Genomic DNA, 25,327 nt, shown 5'->3' on the forward strand with positions numbered 1-25,327 from the left:
ATGTTCCAGGATTCAAGGCAGCACTTCCACTTAAAGATACTTGTGTAACGTCATGTAGAAAACCCTGTCATGCCAAATGCTAAACAACAAAAGACAGAGCATCAGGAGCGCTGTCAACTTCCAAAGGTGCGCGCCCTGCTAACCTTAGCCAGCTTTCATTTTCTTTAGTTCGGTCCTAGCTAGAATTCTGCAGTAGCCATTTCATTTGCACCGGAATAAGTCTACTTGTTTTAAAACGTGGCCCTAAAGAGCTTCTTTTTAATACTGACAATGCCGTAAAAACCTAACCAGCACAAGCAGCCACTGAAGCCGGTATCCGGCAGGAGTGACTGCCGCTCCGACAGTGTTAGCACTAGCACGCTGCTCATTCAGCTAGCAGCTTGCTAGCCACGGCTAATCCCAGCCAAGCGCCTGCTCTGTTAACCACTGAATATCCATCAGTTTACCCAAAATGTATTTTAAAGATTCCCACCACTAACAACCACACTGAAACCTGGCTGTCGGTCGGCGTTGAGCTTACTTACTATTGTGGGGGTTTTTTGTCTTGTCGGTGTGAGGCCGGGCCAGCGGATAAAACGTGTTTCTCCGGTCGTGAATGACAGCGGGAAGGAGGAAGAAGCGGAGAGGAAGCAAGGAACAGCGGTGATTGTGTGATCTTAGCGGGTGGGGGAGGGAAGGTATGAATCATTAATGTTGCCTCATGCTCTGTGTTGAATGTCATGTCGTTTTGATATATTAAAATTGGAATAAATGTGACACTGGAGTATTTGCATCTCACCAAATTAGGTCACAACTCAGTTTAAAGCTACACCTCATAATTTCCAACCGCTGTCTTAGTATGACAGGCTTTACTGTTTATGATACCTTCACTCAGTTATTATTGTAAGTCTCTAAATTATTTACATCTGCTGTTATAGACAAATCAGTGACAAAAAAAACAATGTTTCATTCTCTTTGATCTAGATTTCAAATCCTCTGAACTTTTTATTTCTATTGTTCAGCCAGTTCAAGTGAACAGTCTTGAATTTTGACTCATATGACGCACTGGCAGATGAACTATGTAATGTTATTCAGGGCCAGAAAAGGTACTAAATGGACTTGTCTGGAAATTTATTTTTCAAGATTACAATTAGTTTTGTGGTGCCTTTTGTTATCAGTGAACTCATGACTTTGTCCATCAATCCACACACACCCATTCATTCATTTTTTTAATGTGTACACAGGTCTGGGCTGCAGTCTATAAAGAGACCAGACCTTTCCTCCCTAAATGCAAACTCAAGCTTTTTCAGAGGAATTCCCAACTGAGGCCCACCTCTCCTGGAGCAGGAAGAGGTGGGCCTCAGGTCCAAGTTGAGACCTTGCTAATGGAGAAGGGGCTCCATGTGGCCTAAGACGCAGCAAATTGTCCACCCTCTTCTACACCCACAGCACATGCTTTGTGGATCAGGCCACAGTCAAAGGGTAATACATTGTCAGTCAGATTCTTGGCTGACCACTGACTTCAGATCTAACAATATTCAGTGTATAATTTCCCAAAACAAATTAAAACAAGAATTTATCGAATTTATCTTAAATGATTTATCCATATGGCTGCCTATTAATGTTTCTTTCTAGGCTTACTGACTCATTGTTGCAGTGGCTTGTTATCTTTTGTATTGAAGGTCAGAAATTATGTCAGCTAATAGCTGGTTTCAAGACTCCAAAACTAACAGAAAAATAAGGAACAGAACCTGATAACATGACACTTTATGAAAATTGATACTTATTTTTAAATTAGAACCATTTTTTTTTTTCCATACACCATGTTATACACAACCATACAGTAGCTATACTTGGGACACTATCATTGTACTGGAGCCACACAAATGTGATTACTCTTATCCTAAAATTTAGACGTATGCTTTATCCAAACAAATATTAAATACAATAATAATAATTTAAAAGATTAAAATGATCCACTGACTCTACATTACAATCCAATCAAGAGCAGTAAGGCAGTACAGCAATGAAGATGTTCATAACAGGGGCTTCTGTAGTGATGATGAACAATATGGTCTGCATAACAGCTTTTTTTCTACTCGTTTAGCCTCTCCTTCAGCCTTCGAGTCTCACGTGACTTTTAGTAAATGTGACAAGTTGGATTTATTCAGCATTTCGTTATTAGAATATATCAACAAATACTGGTACAATCAAATTTGGGTTGTACCTTACTTGCATCCAAATCCAATAAGACAGGGTTATTTGAGTGCATGTAAAAACAGAAGTCATGGTCTAATATTAAACTGTCAGAATCAATTTTAAGATTAAGCCAATGTTGACTTTTAGATTACAGAGACTGAAAGAAGATGAGAAAATGTGATTTAAAAAAGGGACAACTTGGTTTTTTTTTTTGAGTGTGATGAGAAGAGAAGAAGAAAAAAAAAAAAAAAAAAAAAAAAAGGAGTTCAGGTTTCCATGTTGGGTATTTATCAAGTTAAAAGTCTAATGAGTAGTTCTTAAAGGCAAATTTGTCCATCACTTTCTGCTCCCTGCTGTTGACTTTCGGCCGAGTTCCCTGGCTCTCTCTGTGGCGGACTCCACAGCACTCATGGTTGACGCCCTCACACCGCCTTGTTCCAGTGTGTGAAGCCCATATATGGTTGTTCCACCTGGCGTGCAGACTTCTGAGCGAAGTTGAGCTGGATGCTTCCCGGAATCACGTAACAACCTCCCAGCACCCTGCAGCAAATAGCAGCTTTCAAATATTATATTTGGACACGCAGGAGTCAGAGCTCTGAAGTGAACTGTTGTAAAACAGAAGTGAGCAAAGTGTTAAACTGACCAGAACAGTCTGAGAGGCAATGCTGTGGGCTAGAGCGCTTGGCATGCCCATTTTAACAGCTCCTTCTGCCAGAGCTTCAGCAAAAAGATACACCTGCAGAGAAGAAGCTCACTGATCAGAATAAAACATGAACTCTGTGCCAGTAAGTCATTAAAGACTCTGGAAAAAGAACAGTTAAAAGAAATCATAAAAAGCCCAAAATTGACATGACATTCATGACCATGGTGAGCTCAGGTAAACCTCTGAGCTCAACTGTGCTCACAGGAAGCTCAACTTCCAGGCAGGTACTACCAGTGACAGTGAAGAATACCACTGATTGACACATGACCTGGGTGTAAATAGATTAGAAGGACACCTAGGCAACTGGAGCCTGGAATATATAAGCAACCGTCATCTTCAAAGCAATGTGTATGGTCTGAGAAATTCATGTTACAATTGTAAACAAGAAGTTACAAAAGCCGCTTTTCCATTAGTACCTATTTTCACCACGGTTTTCAATTAGGTCCCAGTACCTGGTACCAGGGTTCCAAGCGATCCTAACAGGCACCAAGACGTCACCAGACTGCATGCCAGTGATTGGCCGGTTAGGAGTGTCATTTGATGTGTTATGAGAGCATCTCGTTCATGAAAATCAAAACCACCATTTTTGAAACCCAGCAACGGGTTAAATGGCTACCAAAAGCAATGCCATGTTCCCCAAGTCTGACGAAAAGCCACAGAGCGAGCAGCACGTATATTCTTGCCTGAACTTCCACCTTTTTTGTAGTGTTCGAGTTGCATACTAATTACGTCATGTCATGCTCGGACACATTGCTATAACAACAACCACACACATTGGGTTGTACTCTGCTGCAATGGAAAACCAGTCGATCCGAGTAGGTACTAATGGAAAAGCGGCAAAAGACTTCAGATAAAACAAATAAACCAACCAAAAGAAATAAAATCTAGGACACTCACAAAGGCTACTCCGCTCCCGCTCAGCCCAGTATGGATGTCAATCCAGGCTTCAGGTCCCTCCTCCACCAAACCACAGCGATGCAACAAGGAGCGAAGTAGTGCGCCGTCCTCCTGTTTTGCGTGTGATCCTCGAGCAAACAGGAGAGCACCTTCCTGAACTAAACACGGTAGATTTGGCATCAGCCGGATGGCAACAGAGTTCTCAGGAAGGAGCTTGAAGTTAAAAGAGGACAAATATAGATAGATCAGCATTGAAAGTTACAGCTCACCCTAAAATGAAATCTGTGCATGCACATAAGTACAATTAAATAAAAAGAATTAAAAAAAAATTTAAAAAAAAATCAGCAATTAATAAAATGTAACATGCAAGTAAACAATTATAATTTGGCATATTAATAAAGAAAAATGTGCTTTTTCATAAAACATAAGAACAAGAATCATATTTTAGCATTAAAATATCCCCTTTATTAATGAGTTTGTGCACACTGGTGGATTAAGCATTAGAGAACCAAATGATGTTGTAATTACATAGACTGCTAATTTAGGGCAGCTCAGCTGTGGCATAAAGATGTAACTGGGTGATGATCTGATACATGTGAGCACTGTATATATAATTTGTGTGTGTAGTATTAGTTTCAGGTAGGAACTATTTTCTTTCCATACAACTATACCTTTATTTGGAACCTTTATTTGTGCCTCTGCCCATGAAGACAGGCGACTCTACTCTGATGTTCGCTAGCTGCACTCTTCTATTGGTAGATGGAGGTGGTATACAAAAAATACTTGAAAAACTTGAACATGAAACTGCTCAGAGAGATCTGTGGTATTTGAAATAATGGTTCGTGATTTCCATAAAGAGACACTGCTACAGAGTTAATAAAAATATACAAATTGGGGAGCTTTGAGCAACTTATACACAAGAGAAGAGAGACATCTCTGCAGCCATCTCAAAAACTCGTTCACACCATGACAGTACAGACATAAACACACTACAAGCCAAAAGAAGAACACAAATCTGATTCAGTGGTAATCTGTCCCTTAAAAGACACCAGAAACTATGTGGCACTCACCTCCTCTAACGTTGCTAGTGTTACTCCTGCTGCAACAGATACAATCATGTGTCTGCCAGTGACGTGTTGTGTGACCTCCTTGAGAACTAGCGGAACCAGGTGAGGTTTGACTGCGACAAAGACCACATCAGACCCACAAACCACCTCTATGTTGGAGTGAGTTACAGCAATGCCCAGCTCCTAAAAGCAAGCCGGTGTAATATTACTTAGCCGAAGCACTAGCTCGGACACAAGATCAAATCATGCTGATGGCACACAATTCCTTTATATTGTTAATTTTTGCAGAAGCATTTACATTTCTAGGACTTGGAAGATGTCCTCCAGTATTACAATTATTTGCTTATGACATGATTACAGTTCATGTTGCTTTCTAAAACTCTGCCATGATAACAGACTCAGTGTTGTTTCAGTGATATTAGCAAACCAGTGTTTAATGCCATGCAAAGTGCTGTTTAAGAGTTTAGAGGAGAGGAGTAAACTTTAAATGGTCAATTAATCATTTACTGGGTCAACTTTAAAAAAAAATAAATCTATTGGATATAATCCAATTATCTATTCAGCAACTTTGTTTCTCTCAACGAACAGTACAAAGTTGCAAAAAGTTATAGAAAATTATTTTTCATTCTCAGGTGAGAAAAGTGTAAAACACTCATCAGTCACCATAAAAATATGCTTTTGGGAAAAAGAAAAGAAAACAGAAAAACAAAACACTAAAGTGGTCTGACGAGTGATTAAACCCAACAACACAGTTTGCTGACTCATTTTTGGGGAAAGATTCAGCAGACTGAAGCTTAATAACCACAGCTGTCATAGACAGAAAGGTTAGGCCCCAAATCTAAAGTGGTATACATTTCATTTCCAAGCAGTATAAGAATATATAAATGCAAAAACCACCTCTCCAAAGAGCAAATTCATTTAACATTCAAATCATTAAATGTTCGTGTAAAAACACACACAAAGTTAACTTAAGTGACAAAAATAACAAGGGGTTAAGAGAAAATGCAGTATTGTTTATTGCGGTGCCCTGTAGTGGCCAGATGCAATAAGGTTTTTATTTCTATTGGTCACAGTGTTGCTAAGATATGACTTTACTTTCTGTTTGTCAGCTTTCCACACTTATGATTAGCTGTGACAGCCAGAAGACCTCCCATGTCAGCTTTAGTGACAACTGAAAAGAAAAAAAAACAAACATTTGGGGCTTGTGAAAAATTGTAATACCCCTTCATAAAACCCAGTGGTTTCACACCGGGCTTGAGAAATCCAACGCTTCCTTGTTTTTTAAAATCTAAACTAAACTTTGATGCACTGATCTATTGATGCAAGCCAAAAGACAATGGCGGTAATCTAGGAACTGACTTAAAAAATGATCTCTGACTTCATTAACACTGAGACTGATAAATGGACTCTGGTCAGGACGCGCTTTAATGATCCTTAAAATAACCTTTGACAAGAAACCTTTATGTGGATCTGGTTCAGGCTGACCCAATGAGACCATTTAAGGTGATTTTCAGTAGAAAATACATCGAGTTCAGATTCTGAATTTCAGACATTGTACCTTTCAAAACATGGAGGCATCATTTAATGACTGAATTTCAACCTGTGACCACATTTTAACATGAACTGCTTAGAAAACAGACTGTCTGCAGTTTTGCCTTAAAGTCATGTCAGGTTCACAGTCACATCATCCCCAACATCCCAGCTGTGGCAGACATTTTTTTTTTCATAAGGACAAATGATTGATCATTGATCAGTTTTATATACGTTTGATTGAAACAGATTGCTACAATAAAGGGAAGTAAATGTTAGCGGTACAGGAACCTAACTGACAGCCTGACACCTGCATTATTATACAAAGTATTAGCGTTAGAAAGATGGGGAGCACAGATTTTATATTCTGACCAGGTCATAGATCAATGATGTAATCGCCATTTCCATCCCTAAATATAGACGAATGAATGATCGTAAAAGTGCTCATGTTAATTACAAAAAACCCACATCATCTAACTGGGATTTTAGCATTTTTAAAACAAACTTTTGCAGTTTCATTTACTCCAGTATGTCCTCTGATGGTGACTTTATGAATGAAGAAATGAACGTGGATGTCAGTCAGTCGTTTTAGGTGCAGCAAGAGGGAAGAGAAAGAAACTCAGAGCAGGTTAAGTTCACAGAGTTTACCGATTGACTGACTCAAAGTTTAAGTTAACCGTCTTTCTGGAACAGAAAAGCCAGAATTTTCCTCATCTCAGAGTTAAAAAATTCAGTTGTTAGTAAACCTGATTCCCAGAATAGGGACCATGTCTACGAAAAGGTAAAAATGTTACAAATACTTACGCTGCTTAAAAATAACTGGCTGCTTCACTAGTTTTAGACTGAACTGTAAACTGATCTTCACCATAACTGCTTACTTCAATGCAAAATGATTCACACTGAGAACTTAAATGATAGAACAATAAACAAGATGGAAAAAAACCTCCACAATACCTGAAAGCGTCCCAGATTCCTTGAGGATGGTGCACTAACTTTGACGTTTGCAGGAAGGACATTTCCTACAAAGAGAACATTTATTAAATACTAATGTGTCCTTCATTCCAGTCCTCCTCACTTCTTCAGTTCTCTCTACACTCACCGGTTAAGATGCCTTTGGCGATGCCAAACGCCATGTTCCCTGCACCGATAAAGCCAATCTTAAGCTGAGAGTCCATCTCAGGGTCCATTTTGATCTGAAACCAAAGCAGGCAGCAGGTTACAGCAGGAACATCGAGATAACATGATGCCAGTGATTAAAAATCACCATGATGACGCATTTTCCACTGTAACAAGGGTTTCACACGTTGTTGTTTGAAGATATTAAACTGTGTACATTTTACAGACCAAAAATAAATAAACTCAGGGAATGAATCCAGACAAGAATCAACACTAAAAACGTCACCACTCCAAAGACAATCAATTTGTGTTCAGATCTTTGTGTCCATGCATATGAGAAACCCGATTACTATGAGAAATCAGGTTAAAGCAAAAAAACAAAACAAACTCACACATATATGATAAATCCTAGTTGACAGGTGGTCAGTAATCAGATTCCCCTCCCTCCTCCAGTAAAATGCTGCCACAGCCTGGTTTCCCTGTCATAGGTCATTATGAAACGGCATCCTTTACCCAGTTCTGGGTTTGCAGGACAAAAAAAGGCTTAAGTACAGAAACCAGTCAGTGTGCACATCCGATTTCTCTCGTGTTTGGACTGCAGCCTGTATCACTGTATGTGGTCAATGAGCAACTGAATATTGTTGGTTTGACTGAACCTAGAAACACGTGACTCACACTCAACTGCCAGTCTCCCAATTAAACAAAGACAGTCAATAGAAGCGCACATGAAAATATGAATAAACCCCACTAAAGATGCAGTGGAAAAAATAACAGTGGTGTTTGGACACATGTTGCAGAGACAATAATTTAAGTGTTTGTTGGGGTACAGCTGGATTAATATAGAATTAAAATTGTTGCGTTTTTGTTGATCGATATTATAGTGTTGTTATTAGTGTTGTACATGTTTCTACACAACATCATACCTACTAATTCAGGAATCTGAATTACCCTTGTAATGGAAACACTTTAATAGGAAGCAGTGTATTTTTGTATATGTAAAAATGTAAATTTGACTATGTTGATACTGAAAGCTTTTCCTATGTTTTGTTTGGAAAATGATTCGAGACCGTTACTTACCTGACAGAATATTAGAAACACCTTATTTCAGTAACTGAGAGAGTCACTCTGACATTACAGTCTTAATGAATATAGAACTGATTGCCAGACAGGTATACTGTATTTAAATTTAAAAAAGTGAGCTACACCTAATATCAGTGTATACTGTAATCCAGATGTATTAAAAAACAAGCAGACTATGACATCATGTAGCATGATCTACTGACTATTATGGCATATTTGGGCCATTTTAAGTTTAATTATGGAGCCAGAGAAAGGGTGTGTTTTCTTGCAAATTTAGTTGTAGTCTGATTTTTTCATAACAAACATACAAGTTCAATATTGGAGTGCATCTGTTTTTGATTTTTTGTAAATCTTTTTCTTCCCATTTTAAATTTGACACTTTAATATTTGAATCTACAGTAATGTGCAAACATCTTGAGTCACCCATCAATACTTTATCTTTTGCTTCCACCCTGCATGTGTGATGCTTTGGGCTCTTCGGTTTCATCAGAAATTGTCTCTGTGGAAGACGGTTTGCCATTGTTAAGGAAGGGAAATCAGGAGGCTGAGGTATGCAAATTAAACAAGAACTAGGTTGAAAATCAGACGCTCGGGTCTTATGAACTGATGAATCTAAATGTGAAATTTTTGGTTCAAATGATGTCCAGAGGAGGTCAGGAAAGAGGTACAAGAGTTAGTGTCTACAGCTATCGGTAAAACATGTGGAGGTTCTGTCATGGTTTAGGGCTGCATTTCAGCCAGTGGTGTTTTTGATCTTACCAAAACTGCCATAATACCATCAGATTTTGATCCACCATGCAATACTATCAAAAAACCTGACTGGCAACGGCATCATTTTTCAACAGGTCAAAAGCCCAGACACATGGCCAATGCAGTAAAAGCATAACTGGACAATGGAACATAAAATAAATAAATAAATAAATTAAAAAAAAGACAATGGGGCGTGATCAGCCATGGACTGATCTCCCCAGAACTTCAACATTACTGAAGCAGTGTGGGATCATCTTAACTGAGGCAAAAAGCAGCAAAAATTTCCTTCAAGACGCCTGGAGATCTATTCTTGAAGACAAAGAAGTCAAAAGGCAATCAAAGCAAATATTGACTTTCAAGCTTGTTAGAGTTGTACAAACTGTTTTTGCCTTATATTCTGTATTTTCATGCATGCTTTGATTTCTCAATAATTCATCACACCCATTTCACATTTTCCTAGCAAAATAACTGAATGAGAAGTGACTCAAGACTTTTGCACATTACTGTATCCCGGTTCTCTCCTTCTAAATTTAGGGCTTTATACTGCCAGAATATTTGAACGTCTTCCCTTTTGAAAGTTGTATAAGTTTATATCTTTAAATTAGAATATTCGACACATTTACTTTCCGAAATTTTGAATTTCCAAGGAATTAATCCCCGTCTTCCCAGGCGCCATATTTCAGTTATTTTAATACCTACAATGGCCCTCCTACGTCATCGTAAATTACATACGACACCGCCTCCACGGTTATCACACCTACAATTAAATCCAGGTTCTGGGTGGTATTGTCCGGGCAGGGCTGCGGCCAGTGTAGTACTGATGCTTCGCCATCTGACTCTTCTGTCACCTCGTCGTTTCTGTCAGAGTTAACCCCGGGTCCCACCAGAGGGTGTCTGGACTCCATAATAGCGACCATCGTCTTTTCATAGCGCCACCAGCCCTGTATTTTAGTTGGGGCCGGGGAGTCGGGCTCTCGCTTGCACTTGTAGTATGCGCTTTTGAGAAGTTTCCAGCGAAACTTTAATTGGTCCACGGATCTGTGATAACCAGCCGCTGTCATTCTCCTGTGTGCCACTTTGAACAGTTTGTTATTCCTCACTTTCCTTCCGTCTAAGCACTTCTTCATGTCCAGCTCCTTGAGAATTTCCAGAAACAACTCCGTTTCCTTCACGTCCCAGTTCTGCTTCTTGATGCCAGAATCGTCCATTGTTTTAGCAATGCAGTCTCATGAAAACTCACACGAACTAGCGTTCACACGGCTAGGTTGCTAATAGGTGCTAGCATGCCTGCTGTAGCATGAGCTGTTGTGATGTTGCTAGTTTAAAATCTTTAAGCAGTATTTAGCACGGAATCTTCAAAACCGAATCAATAAAAGGATTACAATTCTGCGTTTTAAACCCTCTAAACATGAGAAAAAAAAAAGCCCCGCTCATGCATCTGAATAGGAATAGCTTGAAAATAATCCAGGAGAGATTAGATTAGAAACACAATGCACGTGTTTCTTTTTGACTGGACAACTATAAAGTAACACAGTGACACAAACACGATAGCGTGAACAAAACCGGGTAACGCTGGCGGTAGGACATTTATTCACCTGATTTGTGTTTCAGATTTGCTGATATCCGGCGTTTTGGCAACCGCAAACAGAAGTTAAATTTAAACCGTGGATGCACCCAGAGCATACACAGAGCCAACCAGCTGACTCTAGCTCCACTGTTGGTTCGTTTGGTTTTAACTTCACTGTCGCTGCTGTTCCAGGTGGGCGGCGCCGCTCAGCATCCTCTGCGAAACATTCCGCGCATACCGGTTTTTTTTCCCGCCGTGTCCAGGACGTTTCAACCGTGAAAAAATGAAACGCACCTTTTTAAAGAACGTCTGCCATTCCATTGGTTGTGGCCTCGTCGTGACGAGAAGCTTTAAACGGGTTGAAGAAAGTTAGTGTCTGTCATTTGAATCAGCTGTGTGAGGGGGACGGGGGCGAGTGTTTTACCTTGTCAAGGACCTCCTTGAACAACAGGTATGTTTACAAATTATTCTATTTTATGCATTTAATAGGGCGTTTTTATTTTAACTGTTCATACATTTCGCAAAATATGATAGCTAATTTTTTGTTATTTTTTAATGACTGCAGTATTTTAAAATCGGGGAAAACAACTTAACATTTTTACAGTAAGCTAATTAGCTTCGTTTCCGTCCCGTTTAAGTCATGCAAAAGTGATTATTTGTTAATTAAATGATGTTACTGCAAGTATTCAGCAGAGCGCTGCAGCAGTGGGCATGCCTGGGCAAGCCTCGGTAGGATCTTCATTCAATCAGAGAAATAAATGGTAGTTGTTATTTCCACATTGTCTAATGCATCCAATGCAGCAGAAACACTTTATAGTCATATACAGAATGCTAAATGCTAAACATCGTCACAATATTCGTTTAAATATGCACAGATCATCAACAATGTTGAAACCACCTGGCTAATGTTTTGTAGCTGACGGTCTCACCACCAGAACAGCTCTGACCAGTCCGGACATTTCCATAAATGCCTGAGTGGAATGAGCTCTGGGCAGTTTGGTGCTCGGGTCATTGCCTTGGGCTCTTTGCTAAAGCTGTCCCTGAGCAGGTTTTGCCCTGTGGTTTAGGCACGTTATCAAGGGGTGTTACGATACGACCACCTAACATCCACAGGATTTAAGTTGGTTAAACATTTTTAGTTCTTCTCTCCACTGGTCAATAGTTTCGATGCGTTGGCTGATTTGCTCTGTTGCTTTTTGTACACGGCTCAACAACAAAAAAGAAAATTAAAGCAACACATCAGATCTGAGGGTTAAAAAAAAATCATGCTGCATATCTACACTGATATGAAAATGATCACCTTACAGAGGGCTGAATTCAAAGACATATTGAAAATCAAAGTAAAAAAAATGATGCAGCAGGCTAGTCCACTTTGCGGAAATTTTAATTGCAGCTAGTCATAATGGTACTTAGTAATTTGTATGGACCCCTGCCTGCCCCCTGCGCAATGTGCTTGTAAGCATGCCTGACAAGGTCCGGGCATGGTGATGGTATCCTGAGGGAATCTCCTCCCAGATCCGGACAGTCTAAGATGCAACCTGCTGGTGTTCAATTAGTTGAAACATAATGTTCCACAGGTGTTCTACTGGATTAAGGTAAGGAAAGCATGGGGGGCCAGTCAGTAATATCAACTCTGTCCTCCTCCAGGAACTACCTTCATACTCTCGCTACATGAGGCCAGGCAATGTTGTGCAGCAGAGAACATCAGTGGTGGGCCTGCTAATTCTGGTATTCTCTGGCAAATGCCAGTCAGGCTCCATGGTGTGGGCAGTGAGCACAGTGCCCACTAGAGGACGTTGGGTCCTCAGGTCACCCTCATGAAGTCTGTGATTGTTAGTGAGAGACCTTCACACCAGGGTCCTGCTGGAGGTCCTTTTATAAGAGTGTGGCAGTGTTTATCCTGTTACTCCTTGCACGAAGGAACAGACACTGATGGGATAAGGACCCTCTACAGCACTGCTCACCTCTGAGTAACTGCCTCCCAAAAGTGATTTAAAAAAAAAAAAAAAAAACAACCCATAAACACACCTAAACTCAGAAGAGTTGAAGCTGCAAAGGGTGGGCCGACATCATATTAAACTCTTTAGATTAAGAGTAGGATGAGAAGTTCTTATGTATGTGAAGGCAGACGAGCAGTTACTTTTGGCAGTATAGTGTGGTTGCAGGGATTATGAGAAATGTATTTCCCATGTTTGATGATTTGCATGCGCACCTTGTCATGTTCTGATCCAGACATGGGTCACCTCATCCACTACCTGCACCTCCTGCTGGCCTGTCAGTGTCTCGCGGTCAACGGGCTGTTTGAGTGGCTGAGGCTGACAGAGGCACCTCGAGCAGCAGCGCCTCTTCAACCAGCTGCAGTGGCTCCAGCACATCTTGCCAAAGACGCTCAGTTTGAGATGGCAACTGCAGATGAGAAGTTTTTAGCTGAGGCAAAGCAGATGGAGCTCAGCCCATTGGACAGCTGTCATTACAGGGTATGTGGGCCTTGAAAATGTGTATTTAATCCAACGGACAAATAAAATGTTTTTGAACAATATTAGGTTTGAGTTTGGAGAAGGCTGGGCAACAGTGTTATTAAGTGTCTTTCATATAAAATTCTCATGGCACAGTTTTCAATACATTGTTTAAACAGAGGAATCATGTTTCTCTGGTTTGTCTCCTCCTGTAGGTGATCGCTCGGCTAAAGTCGAGCTGTGACAGCCTCTCAGAAGAAAAGCTCGCAAAGCTCGGAGTGGAACTGTTTAACTGCCAGGCAGAGATTGAGGGGCGCCAGACGTACCTATGCACAGAGGAGATGGTAAAAATACGATCTTGTAGTACTTGTCAGAAATGGCTTTAAAAATATAATGAAAAAATATATAATGTTGTGTGCTAATCTCAATTTTATGTGTTAGACCATCAAAGAGTGCACAGCAGACATGGATTCAGATACATGGAATGCTTACCACATAGTGAGCAACCGAGCGCGCTCCGTTTGTTATGCAACTCGACAGCAGCTTTTCCGGCGCAGAGCAGAGCACACAGTCAATGCACTCATCTCCACAGCCACCAGCCAGCTAGATGCAATGAAGGACCTGAAGGTAAGGCTGGGTTTAAAAAAAATAAAATAAAATAATTTTTATTTTGCAAATCAGTGGTTTCTTGGATTCATGGATCATTTTCAAACAGGAGGGCCAGGTAGAGTTGAAAGAACTGACTGCAGCATCACTGGACAAGCTGCTTGAAGGCCACAGTGTTCTGCAGGCTCAACAGGGGAAGCTCCACGAGGGCCAGGAGCAGATGACGAGTTCACTGAGGGACAACCTGGAGCGTCTGGGTCAGGAAAAAGCTCTCATCGCCTCTGGACAGGAGTTGGTAGCTCAGCTCATTCAGGGAATTACACAAAGAATGGGTGAGAATTTTACATTTTTCTGTATTTTTATTCTATTCTGTTAAAATTGACTTTGGGCGCGACTGCAAATAATCCGACATAAAGGCTCTTTTCATGTGCTAACAGTCAAATTGCAGCAGTTTGTAAATGGGTTTACTACTGACCATGGATAAAAGAAACTGTTTGTCAAAGTACTCGAAAATGACCTGATACAGTTCGATGTGCTGAATGACTTCTGGAAGTTTTAACTTTCCCCTTTTAAATAAGATAAAATATTGAACTGCAATTCTCTTTAAGAAAACTCTGTAAACACACCTGATGCCACATCATGTAGCATGGATTTTATTCTTTCTGTCCACCTTATTATTTTTTATTTTTTATTTTAGAGAATGTGAGCGAGCATCTTCAAATCCAGGGCTCTGAGGTGCAGGACAGCCACAAGGCGATTGTCAAGGACCTGGCAGATGTAAGACACCAAGCTCAGGACATCTATCAGAAAATTGGTAAATGGCTGAAATCATTTGTAGTTTATAAAACTATCCCCCCCCAAGCAATGTGCTTACATATCTTTTTGTATGTGGCTGAGTAGACCACAGTATGATAGAGTTTCTGCAGTATCAGGATCAGACCTCCCAGTACTACACTGACCTGATGAACAAGTTGGAGCGCATGAACAGCACCCTGGGAGGCATGCTGCACTACCTCGATAAGATGCAGAGCCGCATAGAGGACAGGCTTCACATGATCCAGGGCTACCTCGGATGGGCAGGTGAGACACGGCAGCCATAGGGCACACTCCCTTTTTATAGGGTCTTTTCCTGCTACAGAGAAGTTGGATAATTGACTGTCAGCAGGACATATTTAGAAATTAATTCTTTACATTCTCTTTGACTAAAAAAAAAAAAAGGTTTCTGTATGACTTAAGAATTCTTTTTCTTGTGCTTTTTGCTTGAACAGGTTTAAGTCTGACAGCTATATGGACGTGCATCACACACACAGGCTACTTTGTACTGTGTGCAGTCCTGCTGACATTCCTGCACTGTCCTGGTTTCTCTCGAGCCATGCTGCTGCTAACTGTGCCTCTGAATGCAGTTGCTGAAGTCAACCAGCAGCCAGCGCTGGATCTCACCAGCCTCAGCCTGCTGCTGCTCACTCTGTCTCTGGGTATAAACATAAAGTCACTTATGAGGAAAATACATTAGCTGCAGTTTTCTGAAGCATTTGTCACAGTGTGAATTTTGTTTCTGCAGGTCACTGGTTTGTGAATCAGCTGTGGGCATGCTTCAAGATCACGAAAAAGCTGACCAGTCCACTGCTACTCAGCTCGTGCACCATTGTGGAACCGCAGAAGCAGCCTTGCAAGTGAGTATGTTGCACACTAGAACTGCAACTTGCGTATTGGTCTTTGAAAATGTTCAATTTAACGGACTTCACTGAATGTTAAGGCCATCACCATCTTGGTGTTTTGAAACTGGACATGGAAGAGGGGTGACGTCTGCTTGCTGATGGACACTGGTTGCAGCTATCAATTATAATATAGAGCAGGGGTCCCCAATCCCAGTCCACGAGGGCTGGTGTCCCTGCAGGTTTTAGATCTCACCCTGGGTCAACACACCTGAATCACATGATTAGTTCATTACCAAGAACTTCAAGACATGTTGAGAAGGTAATTTATCCATTTAAATCAGCTGTGATGGATCAAGGACACATCTAAAACCTGCAGGGACACCGGCCCTCATGGACTGGGATTGGGGACCCCTGATATAGACAGTAATTTATTAAATGAGCACAATGTTGTAGATGTTAAACTTAGCTAATGATTTAATCCGACTCAATCAGAAACTCTTGAGTTCACTGGTCAGTGCTCAAACTGGTAACTGATGATTTGTTCGAGTAAAAAATGAATTTTGAACTCTACACGGTCAGTAAGAGCTTCAGGCAGTAGAACATGTATTATTGTCTACACCAAATTAACAATGATTCCTTTTGCATCTATTGGACCTATTTTCTATCCTTTTGTGCTCAGAGATGAAAAAGATGACATCATTGAGGAAGACGACCTATTGAATCCGGACAGCTTTTTATCAGGTGGGAAACACATGCTGAACCTTTTTACAGTGAATCCTGTTCAAGAGCAGTGCTCTTTCTATAAATTCAGCTTCTCAGTTTTGCTGTCAAACATGTTTGTGTTCAGGTGAACTTGGCATATCAGCTGTGTCTCCACCTCAGAGGAAGCTTACGCCAGAGTCGAGGCTTATGCCAGTAATTGGTAAACCAAATCACTCCACTCCCAGGTTTATACCAAAGCCACTTTCTTCAGCGGTAAGCAAACTGAGTTAATGCTTTCAGAAATGCAAAAACTGTATTCTCAGTGCATCACTAGTGGCAAGCAAGACAAATATTGTTTAATTGAAATCTGTTTTAGGCTCTTTGTTACGATATACCCCTGAGTAACCTGGAAGGTGTTTTTGATTCAGTCACTGACTCGTCTGATTTAGGGAATGATTCACGAAGTGCAAGACCCACTCCATCGTTAGTCAGCAACAGGTCAGTAGCTCCAGTTACATGCACATATTTTATTTATTTATTTTTTCTGTTTGAAGAGCTAAATTGTTTATATGGACTGTGATTTAATGTACTTTGGTGTGTGTGTGTGTGTGTGTGTGTGTGTGTGTAACCCTGACATTTGAAATGAGCATGTCATGTTAGGGATTCTAGCTGCCAGTTCATTGCTATGTTACTGATACCAGTTTTCACTGAAATCATACAGAAATAGAAGTAAGAGTCTCCAAGAGCTTTTGGCCTATAGGAGTTGTTTCAATGTATACTGACCTCATTATTTGAAACTGTGGAATTAATAATTACCCTCCAATATAACCTCATTATAATGAGTAAAGGGGAAATATGAATTGTTAAAGGGCATCTTTCTGTTTTTCTGCCTTCAGCTCAGTGTCAGGCCGTCAGCTGTGCAATGGCCTCACAAAAAGAGGAAAAGTCTGTAAGAAGAGAGCCGTGCCAGGACAGGAGTACTGCAGAGTCCACGAAGGGGGGCACTCCTCGTATGTCCAGTTTTAACAGGCTCAGCCGTCTTTGTTGTCTGTAAAAACTGTATACAGTAATGAAACATTGTTTTTACTAAGTTCTGTCTGCACTGCAGACAGCAGTAAGATTGCTGAATGAAAATTACATCTGTAGATATTTTAAATGTTTTTAGACGTTTATTTAGCTTTCGTGTTTAATAAAAATGAAAACTTATCAAAATTAGCTTTGTCAGAGTATGTGCATGTACACACAAGGAACTGGGCTCAGTTGTTTCTTAATTCCATGCTCTTTATTGCTTTCAATGTACCTAAGAGAACATGGAAACAGACAGTAGCAATGTGCCACAGATGAACATGTATAGCCTATTCATAGTGGTGGGTAACTGGTTCTATATATAGATGGAGGGAGAGAGTTATGTGAATTTGTATAGTATATTTTTTTTTCTCTCATTTCTTTTCTAAATGTACTTGTATATTGTTCACATGTTGAAATAAATTACCTATCAATCAATTTGAGTATGTGTAATATAGGTATAACCAAAGAGTATTTACTGCATGGTTTGTTTCAGTAAAAGCTGTGGTGGACGTTTTAGTAGAGACAACATGTAAGCAATGGCCTGTGAAAAGCTGTTCTGTAGCACCTACCAAAGGGAGGAACTGGAAGAGGTTGTATCCTGGGTGTGAGTGTTTCCTAATTCTGAGTTTGTACAAATCGTTTCTTGCAGACCTGACTTGTCCACTGTAGTCTGTTCTCGTCCTCTTTGGTTTGATTAATACACTGATGGTCATGCAGTAAACAGACTGGATTACTGCAGAGTAGAAATGGACCAATAGCTCCTGAGCTGGTGCAGGAGGTCCATCCTCTTCTGGGCCTCTTTGATAATTTTGTATTAGGTGGCAACAGACTGGATCCCTGAAACCTGAAGGAGCATGTTCAGCTGTTTAACCCCTCATTGGTATGCAGACTCATCACCAACCTTCACAAGTCTCATGATCACCATGCCATCTGCAAACCTCACGTTTTTAAATAGGCTGGTGTTTTGAGGTCCAGTCGTTTGTGTATGAGGATCTGCATTCCTCAAGGGCCGATGTCCTGCAGGTTTTAGATAGCACCCTGGTTCAACAAACCCGAATCAAATATTAGTTCATTACCTCTGGAGAACTTCAAGACATGTTGAGGAGGTAATTTAGCCATTTAAATCAGCTGTGTTGGATCAAGGACATCTAAAACCTGCAGGACACTGGCCCTTGAGGCCTGAAGGTTCCCCAACCCTGATCTATACACTTCTGTATACATCAGGGTTCTGTCTGTTATAAAGTGAAGCATGAGTAGTGCTGTCCAGCAGAACTGAATCCTTGTTTTGTTTTTATGGCATATGAACATATAGAGAAATAAAAATCTCAATCTGTGACATGTCTTTCATTTCAAGGGTAGGACACTTGAGACACATTGCAAATATAAAATATTTATTTTGCTCTGATTAGTTTAAAAAAACAAAAACAAAAAAAACAAAACACTAGCCCACATAATGCTCAATTATATAAGCTGGATCAATCAAATCCCAAACCCTTCAATAACAAACTAAGTCAAAACAATTCTGATTTCTGAATGTTATGTTGTGCCAGCACCTGGATTACAAGAGTGAAGCAGCCCATTTCCTATGGGCTCAAAATGTGGTCATAAATATTTTGTACTTGTAAATCAGGATTTGTATGTGTTTAAAAAAATAAAGATTTGTGTGCGTAAAAATTTGTATGTGTAAAAAAAGATTTGTGCGTGCATAAAAAAAATTTGTGTGTGGACTTAGCCAAAAAAAACCCCCCTGCAAGTTACAAGTATGAATTTTGACCCTATTTTTCTTCCTTTCATCTGATTGGTCAATGTCATGTCAATCACAAATGTAACAATCCAATCAGAGAACAGATGGGTTTGGCTGTCAGAAGGGCGCTTTTTTTGAACTGCAGGTCTTTGAAGGGAATAAATGCCCTTTTACATGCCAACCCAGCGTTTTCCTTCATCACCACGAAGGAAAACAGTCTGTGGTCGTCCAAGTTTGGTGATTTTTGTGTCACAGGTCTACGTGTTTAATACAGGGACTTCAACAGCCTTTTCAACAGCACTGCGGACCGCGGGGTGGGGGTGGGTAGTGTTTTGGAAATGACAGTCTTCATCACAAAGCTTTCTTCGGTTTGAATTAGCATACATGTTTTTATTGAGCATTTGAAGAACTAGCAAAAAAAAAAAAAAAAAACTCTTGTAGAGGACATAAAGTCAGAGGTAGAAAAGACAAGGAGCAGGTGCATCTAGTACAGGTAGAGCAGCTGCAAAAACCCACAGAGCTCAGCAGCCAGCGCAACAAATTCTGGATCCTTTGCTCTTAGTTAGCAGTTAGCATTAGCAGCACATCCTTCGTCCGATGTGAAAGGACTTTTATGCTGCGCACTGTGACTCACAGCAATGGTCCCGGGTCAGCCCTGACTTTGTGTTAAACTAATCCTAAAGTAATAATGGTGTTTGTAACCACTGACATACCACAACTTTATCTTTTCAACAGCTGCTGAAAGTTAGGTGACCTAGCTGCTATCGGATATTTATATAGAGATCCTCAAGCTTCAAACTGTATTACCCTTCAAGGACCTGCAGTTCAAAAAAGCGCCCCTCCGACAGCCAAACCCATCTGTTCTCTGATTGGATTGTTACATTTGTGATTGACATGACATTGACCAATCAGATGAAAGGAAGAAAAATTGGGTCAAAATTCGTACTTGTAACTTGCAGGGGTTTTTTGGCTAAGTCCACACACAAATTTTTTTTTTTTTTTTTTTTTTTTTTTTTTTACACACACACAAATTCTTTTTACTCATACGAAACTGATTTACAAGTACAAAATATTTATGACCACATTTTGAGCCCATAATTTCCCAGCTGAAATGATTAACGCTACAACAGTGAATAAAACTCTAAAACTTCTTCTTACGGGTCGTAGAATAGACGATGACATCATTTTTCTTTTACTGAAGGACAGTAGACCCCACGATCTGTACGTTCCTAAAACGTTCCACGCTCAGCTGGATGATCTAGTTTAGATTAAAACAGTTGGATTAAATCTGAGATGACTGAACTCTTCCTGCTGGTAACACTGATACTGGAAACCACAATCAGCAACTCTGCAATTTAAGTTAAAACTGGGAGGGAAGGAAAAAAAAACAAAAAAGACATCCAAGATTACATGTAGCTCAGTCAGTACCCTTTAAAATTCGACTAGAGAAAAATGTAGTGAGGGACAGTAGAAAAATGGCAGAAAAGCTTTCTTTTACAGCATAATTAATGTCAGTCCTTTTAAAAGCAAATACAAAGAGCGCCTAAATGGGAAAACCAGCTGAAAGCACCTGAATTTAGAGGGCGTAGAACAGGGCTGCCCAATCCCAGTCCTTGAGAGCTACTATCCTGCAGCTTTTAGATGCATCCCTACTCCAACACAGCTGAATCAAATGGTTTGATCTCTTCAGCATGCCATCATGTTTGGCAAAGGCCTGATAACAAGCCATTCATTTGATTCAGGTGTGTGGGAACAAGGATGCATCTAAAAGCTGCAGGACGGTAGCTCTCGAGGACCGGGATTGGGCACCCCTGGCGTAGAAGAAGAACGCTCTTCCTCACAGCAGCTGGACGGATTCAGCAGTGATGACTTTAAGGCCTTGCAGTACAATTTCTTAATTTTATTTTATAGCTGTGTTGAGCCGTGAAAGGAAATTATTTTTGTCTCCTACTACAGACTGGTAGCAACTTTCATGTGTGTATTATTTCCTATTGACTGAGGGGCACCTCTAAATGATCATGATTTGCAGTGGTCTCTTAAAAATGCTTCTCTAACACTGAGTCCACAATCACAACCATAGCCAGTATACAATAGATGGACTTCACTACTGTGATTTTACCCTTTGCTTAGTGAAGCTGTTGCGATTTTTGCAATCATCAATTTGGTGTTTTGAAACCAGATGTGACGAGGTAAGGTACAGACTTGTCATTTAACGTCTCTTTATAATCACTAACACTTCAATCTAGCTACAGAGCTCAAGCTCATAAGGAAAGTGTTTACTGAGGTCACAGATTGTGGATGAGCAAAGATTTCTACATGACTGGACTGCTTTTTACAATTGCAGGAGTCACCCCCTGCTGGCCATTAAAAAGAATACAGGTTTAAGGCACTTCTGCATTAGCTCACAATTTAGACCCTGCAGCTACACCCACCTTTTATACACAGACAAGGATTCTAACCAGTTCCTGACACAAGAATAATGCCACCATGGCTCGGTGGCATCATTTCAGTCCAATACTTTTCAAACTGGTATTCTGACAAATCATCCAAGATTGAATCCAGCTAAATAGAGTCCATGTACCGAAAAGGGGTCCCAGGTCCTGCACCCAACATTCAGCACAAAACAGTATGGTGCTGCAGAAAGAGGGCAACAACAGTAAGACTCAACACCAACTGCCTTGTGTTTGTGCTGTGAAGCACTTTGTTTTCCACGAGCTCTCTCTCCACCACCAGACTCTTTACCAACACAACAGCAGATGAAACAAGAATTAGCACCGATTTTTTTGGCAGTCTTCTCACTTCCTGGCTGTGTCATAGTTGGCAACAAACCAATCACAGGTTTCCTTTAAAGCTGCAAGTGAAAAGAACCAGGCAAGTCAGTAACTGATGGAGTCTTTTGAAATTTCTACACTGTTAGCATCTAAATGTCAAGCTTTACATCAGCCGCACCTTGGTTGAAGGGGGTGAAAGTGAAGTCTGGCAGATACCGGCACAGCTTTGCATTGCTGGCCGTCTTTTTGAACTGTCCATCTGCTTTACTGGTGTCAAACTGAATGTCACGGGTAAAGGAAACAATGAGACAACAAGAAGCAATGTTGGGGTTTTCTCTATAGTAGTCTACAGTCTTTACTTTACAACATAAAGCGCTTTGAGGCGACTGCTGTTGTGATTTAGCGCTATATAAATAAAACTGAACTGAATTTAACGTTAATCTTCCAAATCCACTGTCAAAAACAAATAACTTGCATTACTGAAAGGATACCACGACTTCTCCTTTAAAGCCCAATGCATCAACAACAGCTTCTGCTGCTTCTTTGATGGACACTTCATCTTCCTCACCAACTGGAAGCAACAGATGTAGCATTATAAGAACACTTATCCTTAAACTGCCATCATCATTGAATAGTCAAAGAGTCATAGTCTCTATGAGGACTCACCAGAGAGAATGATTGGCTCAACTTCTGGATACTCCCTCAGGACCCAGAGGAAAAGACGAGCCAGGTCCAAAGAGTAGATGAACTGTCTTCTAGGTGTGCCAGAGCCCCAGACCACCAAGGGTTTCCCCCCCTCTGAACAGTACAACATGTAGATGAAGTCACATGTCCATTTACACCACCAAAAACTTGTAAATGCTTAAAGAGAAATGCTGGAATGACAATGGGGTTAGGGACTTAAAAATCCACAACTTACTTTGAGCAATGTATGCTTTATGTATAAGACCTGGTAGCACATGACCATCTTCGATGCTAAAGTTGTCATGAGGACCAAACACATTAGTGGGAATCACAGCTGTATAGCAACGCCCATGCTGCTGTAAATACGCTCTGTGAAGCACACACAGGAAAAAAATGTCATGAGGCTGAAAGTTTTAAATGCATTTCCTGAAAAATAGGCAGAGGCATTATGCGAGGGTGACACATAACAGTATTGGAGAATTCTCAAACACTAATATGTCCTGTGAAACTATACACATGCTAAACAGAAGTATAACTAAAAACTGTTGGGATTATGTTGGTCAGCCGCAAGATCATGATTGTTTTACCCCTTTGAAACACCCTGCATTTGTTGATCTTTTAAGACAACAGCTTCCTTGCTGGACTTCTTGAAAATAATTAGAACTGTTCTAAACCAGTCTGCCAGGGAGGGATTTGAGAGCTGAGAGAAAGCACAATGCGGTAGAGGATAGAAATGACACATAGAAGACATAACGTACCTGTTGTGGACATCAATCATCCTCTTTGCATAGGCGTAGCCAAAGTTGGACTCATGAGGTGGACCGTTGTGGATCTGTAGTAAAGAGAAGCGCATGTGAGCTGCTCTTTTCCAAATGTGCTGATGCACAGAAAGAGCAGGGAGGTATATTCACCATGGTCTCGTCAATAGGATAGGTCGTCTTATCAGGAAAGATGCAGGTGGACAAGCAGGAAACAACCTTGACCACGCCCGCTTCATGCGCTGCCTGCAGCACATTGTCATTGATGTAAATGTTGTTCCTCTGGAAAGTAAATAAAACAGGATGAGCATCAAAAACATGAATCTAGATAGTCTACGATCATAGCATTTCTATTAAATGAGTTAATTAGATGAACAGGTTCCTCATACCCAGAAGTCCAGGTTATATTTCATGTTCTTGAAAAGCCCTCCAACCATAGCAGCCAGGTGGATGACGTGCGTAGGCCGGTGTTTCTCAAACACTGCCCGGGTCTGGTCCATATTCCTGAGGAGAGGCCACCAGCAGGTTAATAGTATCAAAACATGTGACAGCATTTTATCTTGAAGCGGAGCAACTCTCACATGAGGTTGGCATCTTTGGAGGACAGGAATATCCATTCCTCCCCCTCCTTGGCTCCTCCTTCTTTCACCACATGCTGTATGGCCCTGCCCACCAACCCGGATGCACCTGTCACCAACACCCTCATGGGATCGCTCATGTTTATCTAGGTAGTGGAACATGAACAATTCAGCACAGGACGAATCACAGGGAAACTCTGATTTAGATACAAGCTATAAACATCGTCAAACTTTCTAAAGCTAACAGGTTTATCTGTGTTTTCATGCAGTAACGTTTGCTATTTGTTAGATGCTTCCTGATTTTTATCTGAGGTGATCTGACCCGTACAAAACGAGCAGATTTTGTACATATATAGTTGCATAATATGTGCCACGTACACCGCACACGACCATTCAGACAAGCTAACCTTATTAGCTGTTAGGTGGCGGTAATCGCCGTCATCGTTCCTTGGAACTCGACAAAGTAAAAAACTGATTACCTCGTAAGTTTACTTTTCTTCCTAAACGCGAGATATCAGTGCTAGAAATCCTCGTTAACTCGGAGTTAAACAAATAAGATAGCATTAAAAAAAAAACCTCTTTTACCTGTTTGAAAGCTGAGAACAGAACAGAGAAGCCGGTTTCTTCTCTTCGTCGCCTCTTCCTTCTAATTCTAAATTTAATTGGCGGTTGTCAAAGAACTGAATGGTGCATTACCGCCACCAACTGGTGTGGAATGTGACTGGAACGTCGCTCAAAAGAGAAAAAAAACCCTCAATTCCCCCTAAGCCATTTATTCTCTTTTAAAAACTGAAGTAAGGTCTGATAGCGTTTACTTCTAGAGTCCTTTTGCAGTATACCAATAACATCTAGTTTCATTTTTACGTTACTCAGGTTTTAGGTCAGTTGTCTTCTCTCCATCTGAGCTGCTGCATCTTCTTCTTCTATCTTTTTATGACGGTTGGCAAACCACTTCAGGTACATTACCGCCACCTTCTGGACGGAGATTCTTTTCCGTAGGCTGTCCATTCACCATCCTTCCCTCCAGCGACCCTAGAGGCTTCTTGCTGGTTCACTTTTATCTCTTCCAGGTGTATGCATTCTGTCTCTTCAGCTACTTTTCTCTTCTTTACACAACTACCGCTTTCCCACACTGTCAATCTCAATACTGACGTTACTGTAGACCAGTCATCTTCTTGCCTGCCTTTTTCGAGCAAATCAGCCTCCGTGTTGCACTCTTGTGAAACCCACCTCCTTACCATCTTCACCTTGGACATCTCAGTGGGAGCTTTATTCAAAGCCGAAGTCGTCATCTTCAAAACCACCAGCATCTAGACCAAGGGCGTAGATTTGGTTTTGGCATTGGTGGGGACGGATGATTCAACCACCGAACTCTGCCCTGTTTCTTTTTTTTTCCCTTTTTGTTTTTGCTTCT

At 40.7% G+C, this 25,327-nt stretch overlaps 3 protein-coding genes across 8 annotated transcripts; 1 reads left to right on the forward strand and 2 right to left on the reverse strand.

The window, feature by feature from the left end:
• Nucleotides 1-1,091: 1,091 nt before the first annotated feature.
• Nucleotides 1,092-11,055, reverse strand: pycr3 (pyrroline-5-carboxylate reductase 3). 3 transcript variants are annotated; one of them, XM_085387935.1, is made up of 8 exons: nucleotides 10,917-11,048; nucleotides 7,884-8,010; nucleotides 7,475-7,568; nucleotides 7,330-7,394; nucleotides 4,849-5,028; nucleotides 3,779-3,991; nucleotides 2,822-2,914; nucleotides 1,092-2,718 (listed from the first exon to the last, which is right to left on the reverse strand). In XM_085387935.1, exons 3-8 carry the CDS (start codon nucleotides 7,560-7,562, stop codon nucleotides 2,515-2,517), a joined length of 843 nt encoding a protein of 280 aa, XP_085244061.1. In that variant the 5' UTR covers nucleotides 7,563-7,568; nucleotides 7,884-8,010; nucleotides 10,917-11,048; the 3' UTR covers nucleotides 1,092-2,514. The 3 variants fall into 3 exon arrangements, with proteins under 3 accessions (XP_085244061.1, XP_085244060.1, XP_085244059.1); XM_085387934.1 differs by lacking the exon at nucleotides 7,884-8,010 and having other exon boundaries at nucleotides 1,093-2,718; nucleotides 10,917-11,055; XM_085387933.1 differs by lacking the exon at nucleotides 7,884-8,010 and having other exon boundaries at nucleotides 1,094-2,718; nucleotides 10,083-11,048.
• A 128-nt stretch (nucleotides 11,056-11,183) lies between these two features.
• On the forward strand, nucleotides 11,184-17,823 carry LOC146649401 (protein brambleberry-like). 4 transcript variants are annotated; one of them, XM_085387930.1, is made up of 13 exons: nucleotides 11,184-11,339; nucleotides 13,121-13,365; nucleotides 13,560-13,688; nucleotides 13,786-13,971; nucleotides 14,063-14,282; nucleotides 14,648-14,764; nucleotides 14,851-15,030; nucleotides 15,219-15,425; nucleotides 15,512-15,623; nucleotides 16,288-16,349; nucleotides 16,456-16,583; nucleotides 16,687-16,808; nucleotides 17,207-17,823. In XM_085387930.1, exons 2-13 carry the CDS (start codon nucleotides 13,123-13,125, stop codon nucleotides 17,334-17,336), a joined length of 1,836 nt encoding a protein of 611 aa, XP_085244056.1. In that variant the 5' UTR covers nucleotides 11,184-11,339; nucleotides 13,121-13,122; the 3' UTR covers nucleotides 17,337-17,823. The 4 variants fall into 4 exon arrangements, with proteins under 4 accessions (XP_085244056.1, XP_085244054.1, XP_085244057.1 ...); XM_085387928.1 differs by having other exon boundaries at nucleotides 14,060-14,282; nucleotides 17,207-17,821; XM_085387931.1 differs by having other exon boundaries at nucleotides 11,185-11,339; nucleotides 14,060-14,282; nucleotides 16,760-16,808; nucleotides 17,207-17,344.
• Nucleotides 17,824-19,363: 1,540 nt separating this feature from the next.
• Nucleotides 19,364-24,954, reverse strand: LOC146649402 (GDP-L-fucose synthase-like). Its single transcript, XM_085387936.1, has 10 exons — nucleotides 24,499-24,954; nucleotides 23,917-24,059; nucleotides 23,725-23,839; nucleotides 23,489-23,617; nucleotides 23,336-23,409; nucleotides 22,813-22,946; nucleotides 22,560-22,691; nucleotides 22,385-22,464; nucleotides 22,072-22,171; nucleotides 19,364-21,973 (listed from the first exon to the last, which is right to left on the reverse strand). The coding sequence occupies exons 2-10, from the start codon at nucleotides 24,051-24,053 to the stop codon at nucleotides 21,918-21,920; spliced, it is 957 nt and encodes a 318-aa protein (XP_085244062.1). The 5' UTR covers nucleotides 24,054-24,059; nucleotides 24,499-24,954; the 3' UTR covers nucleotides 19,364-21,917.
• Between the last annotated feature and the right edge of the window lie 373 nt (nucleotides 24,955-25,327).

The sequence above is a fragment of the Rhamphochromis longiceps genome, linkage group LG17, assembly GCF_057381845.1.
Source record: "Rhamphochromis longiceps isolate RC_006_pf linkage group LG17, R_longiceps_female_GT1.1, whole genome shotgun sequence".
In the NCBI taxonomy this organism is placed as follows: Eukaryota; Metazoa; Chordata; class Actinopteri; order Cichliformes; family Cichlidae; genus Rhamphochromis; species Rhamphochromis longiceps.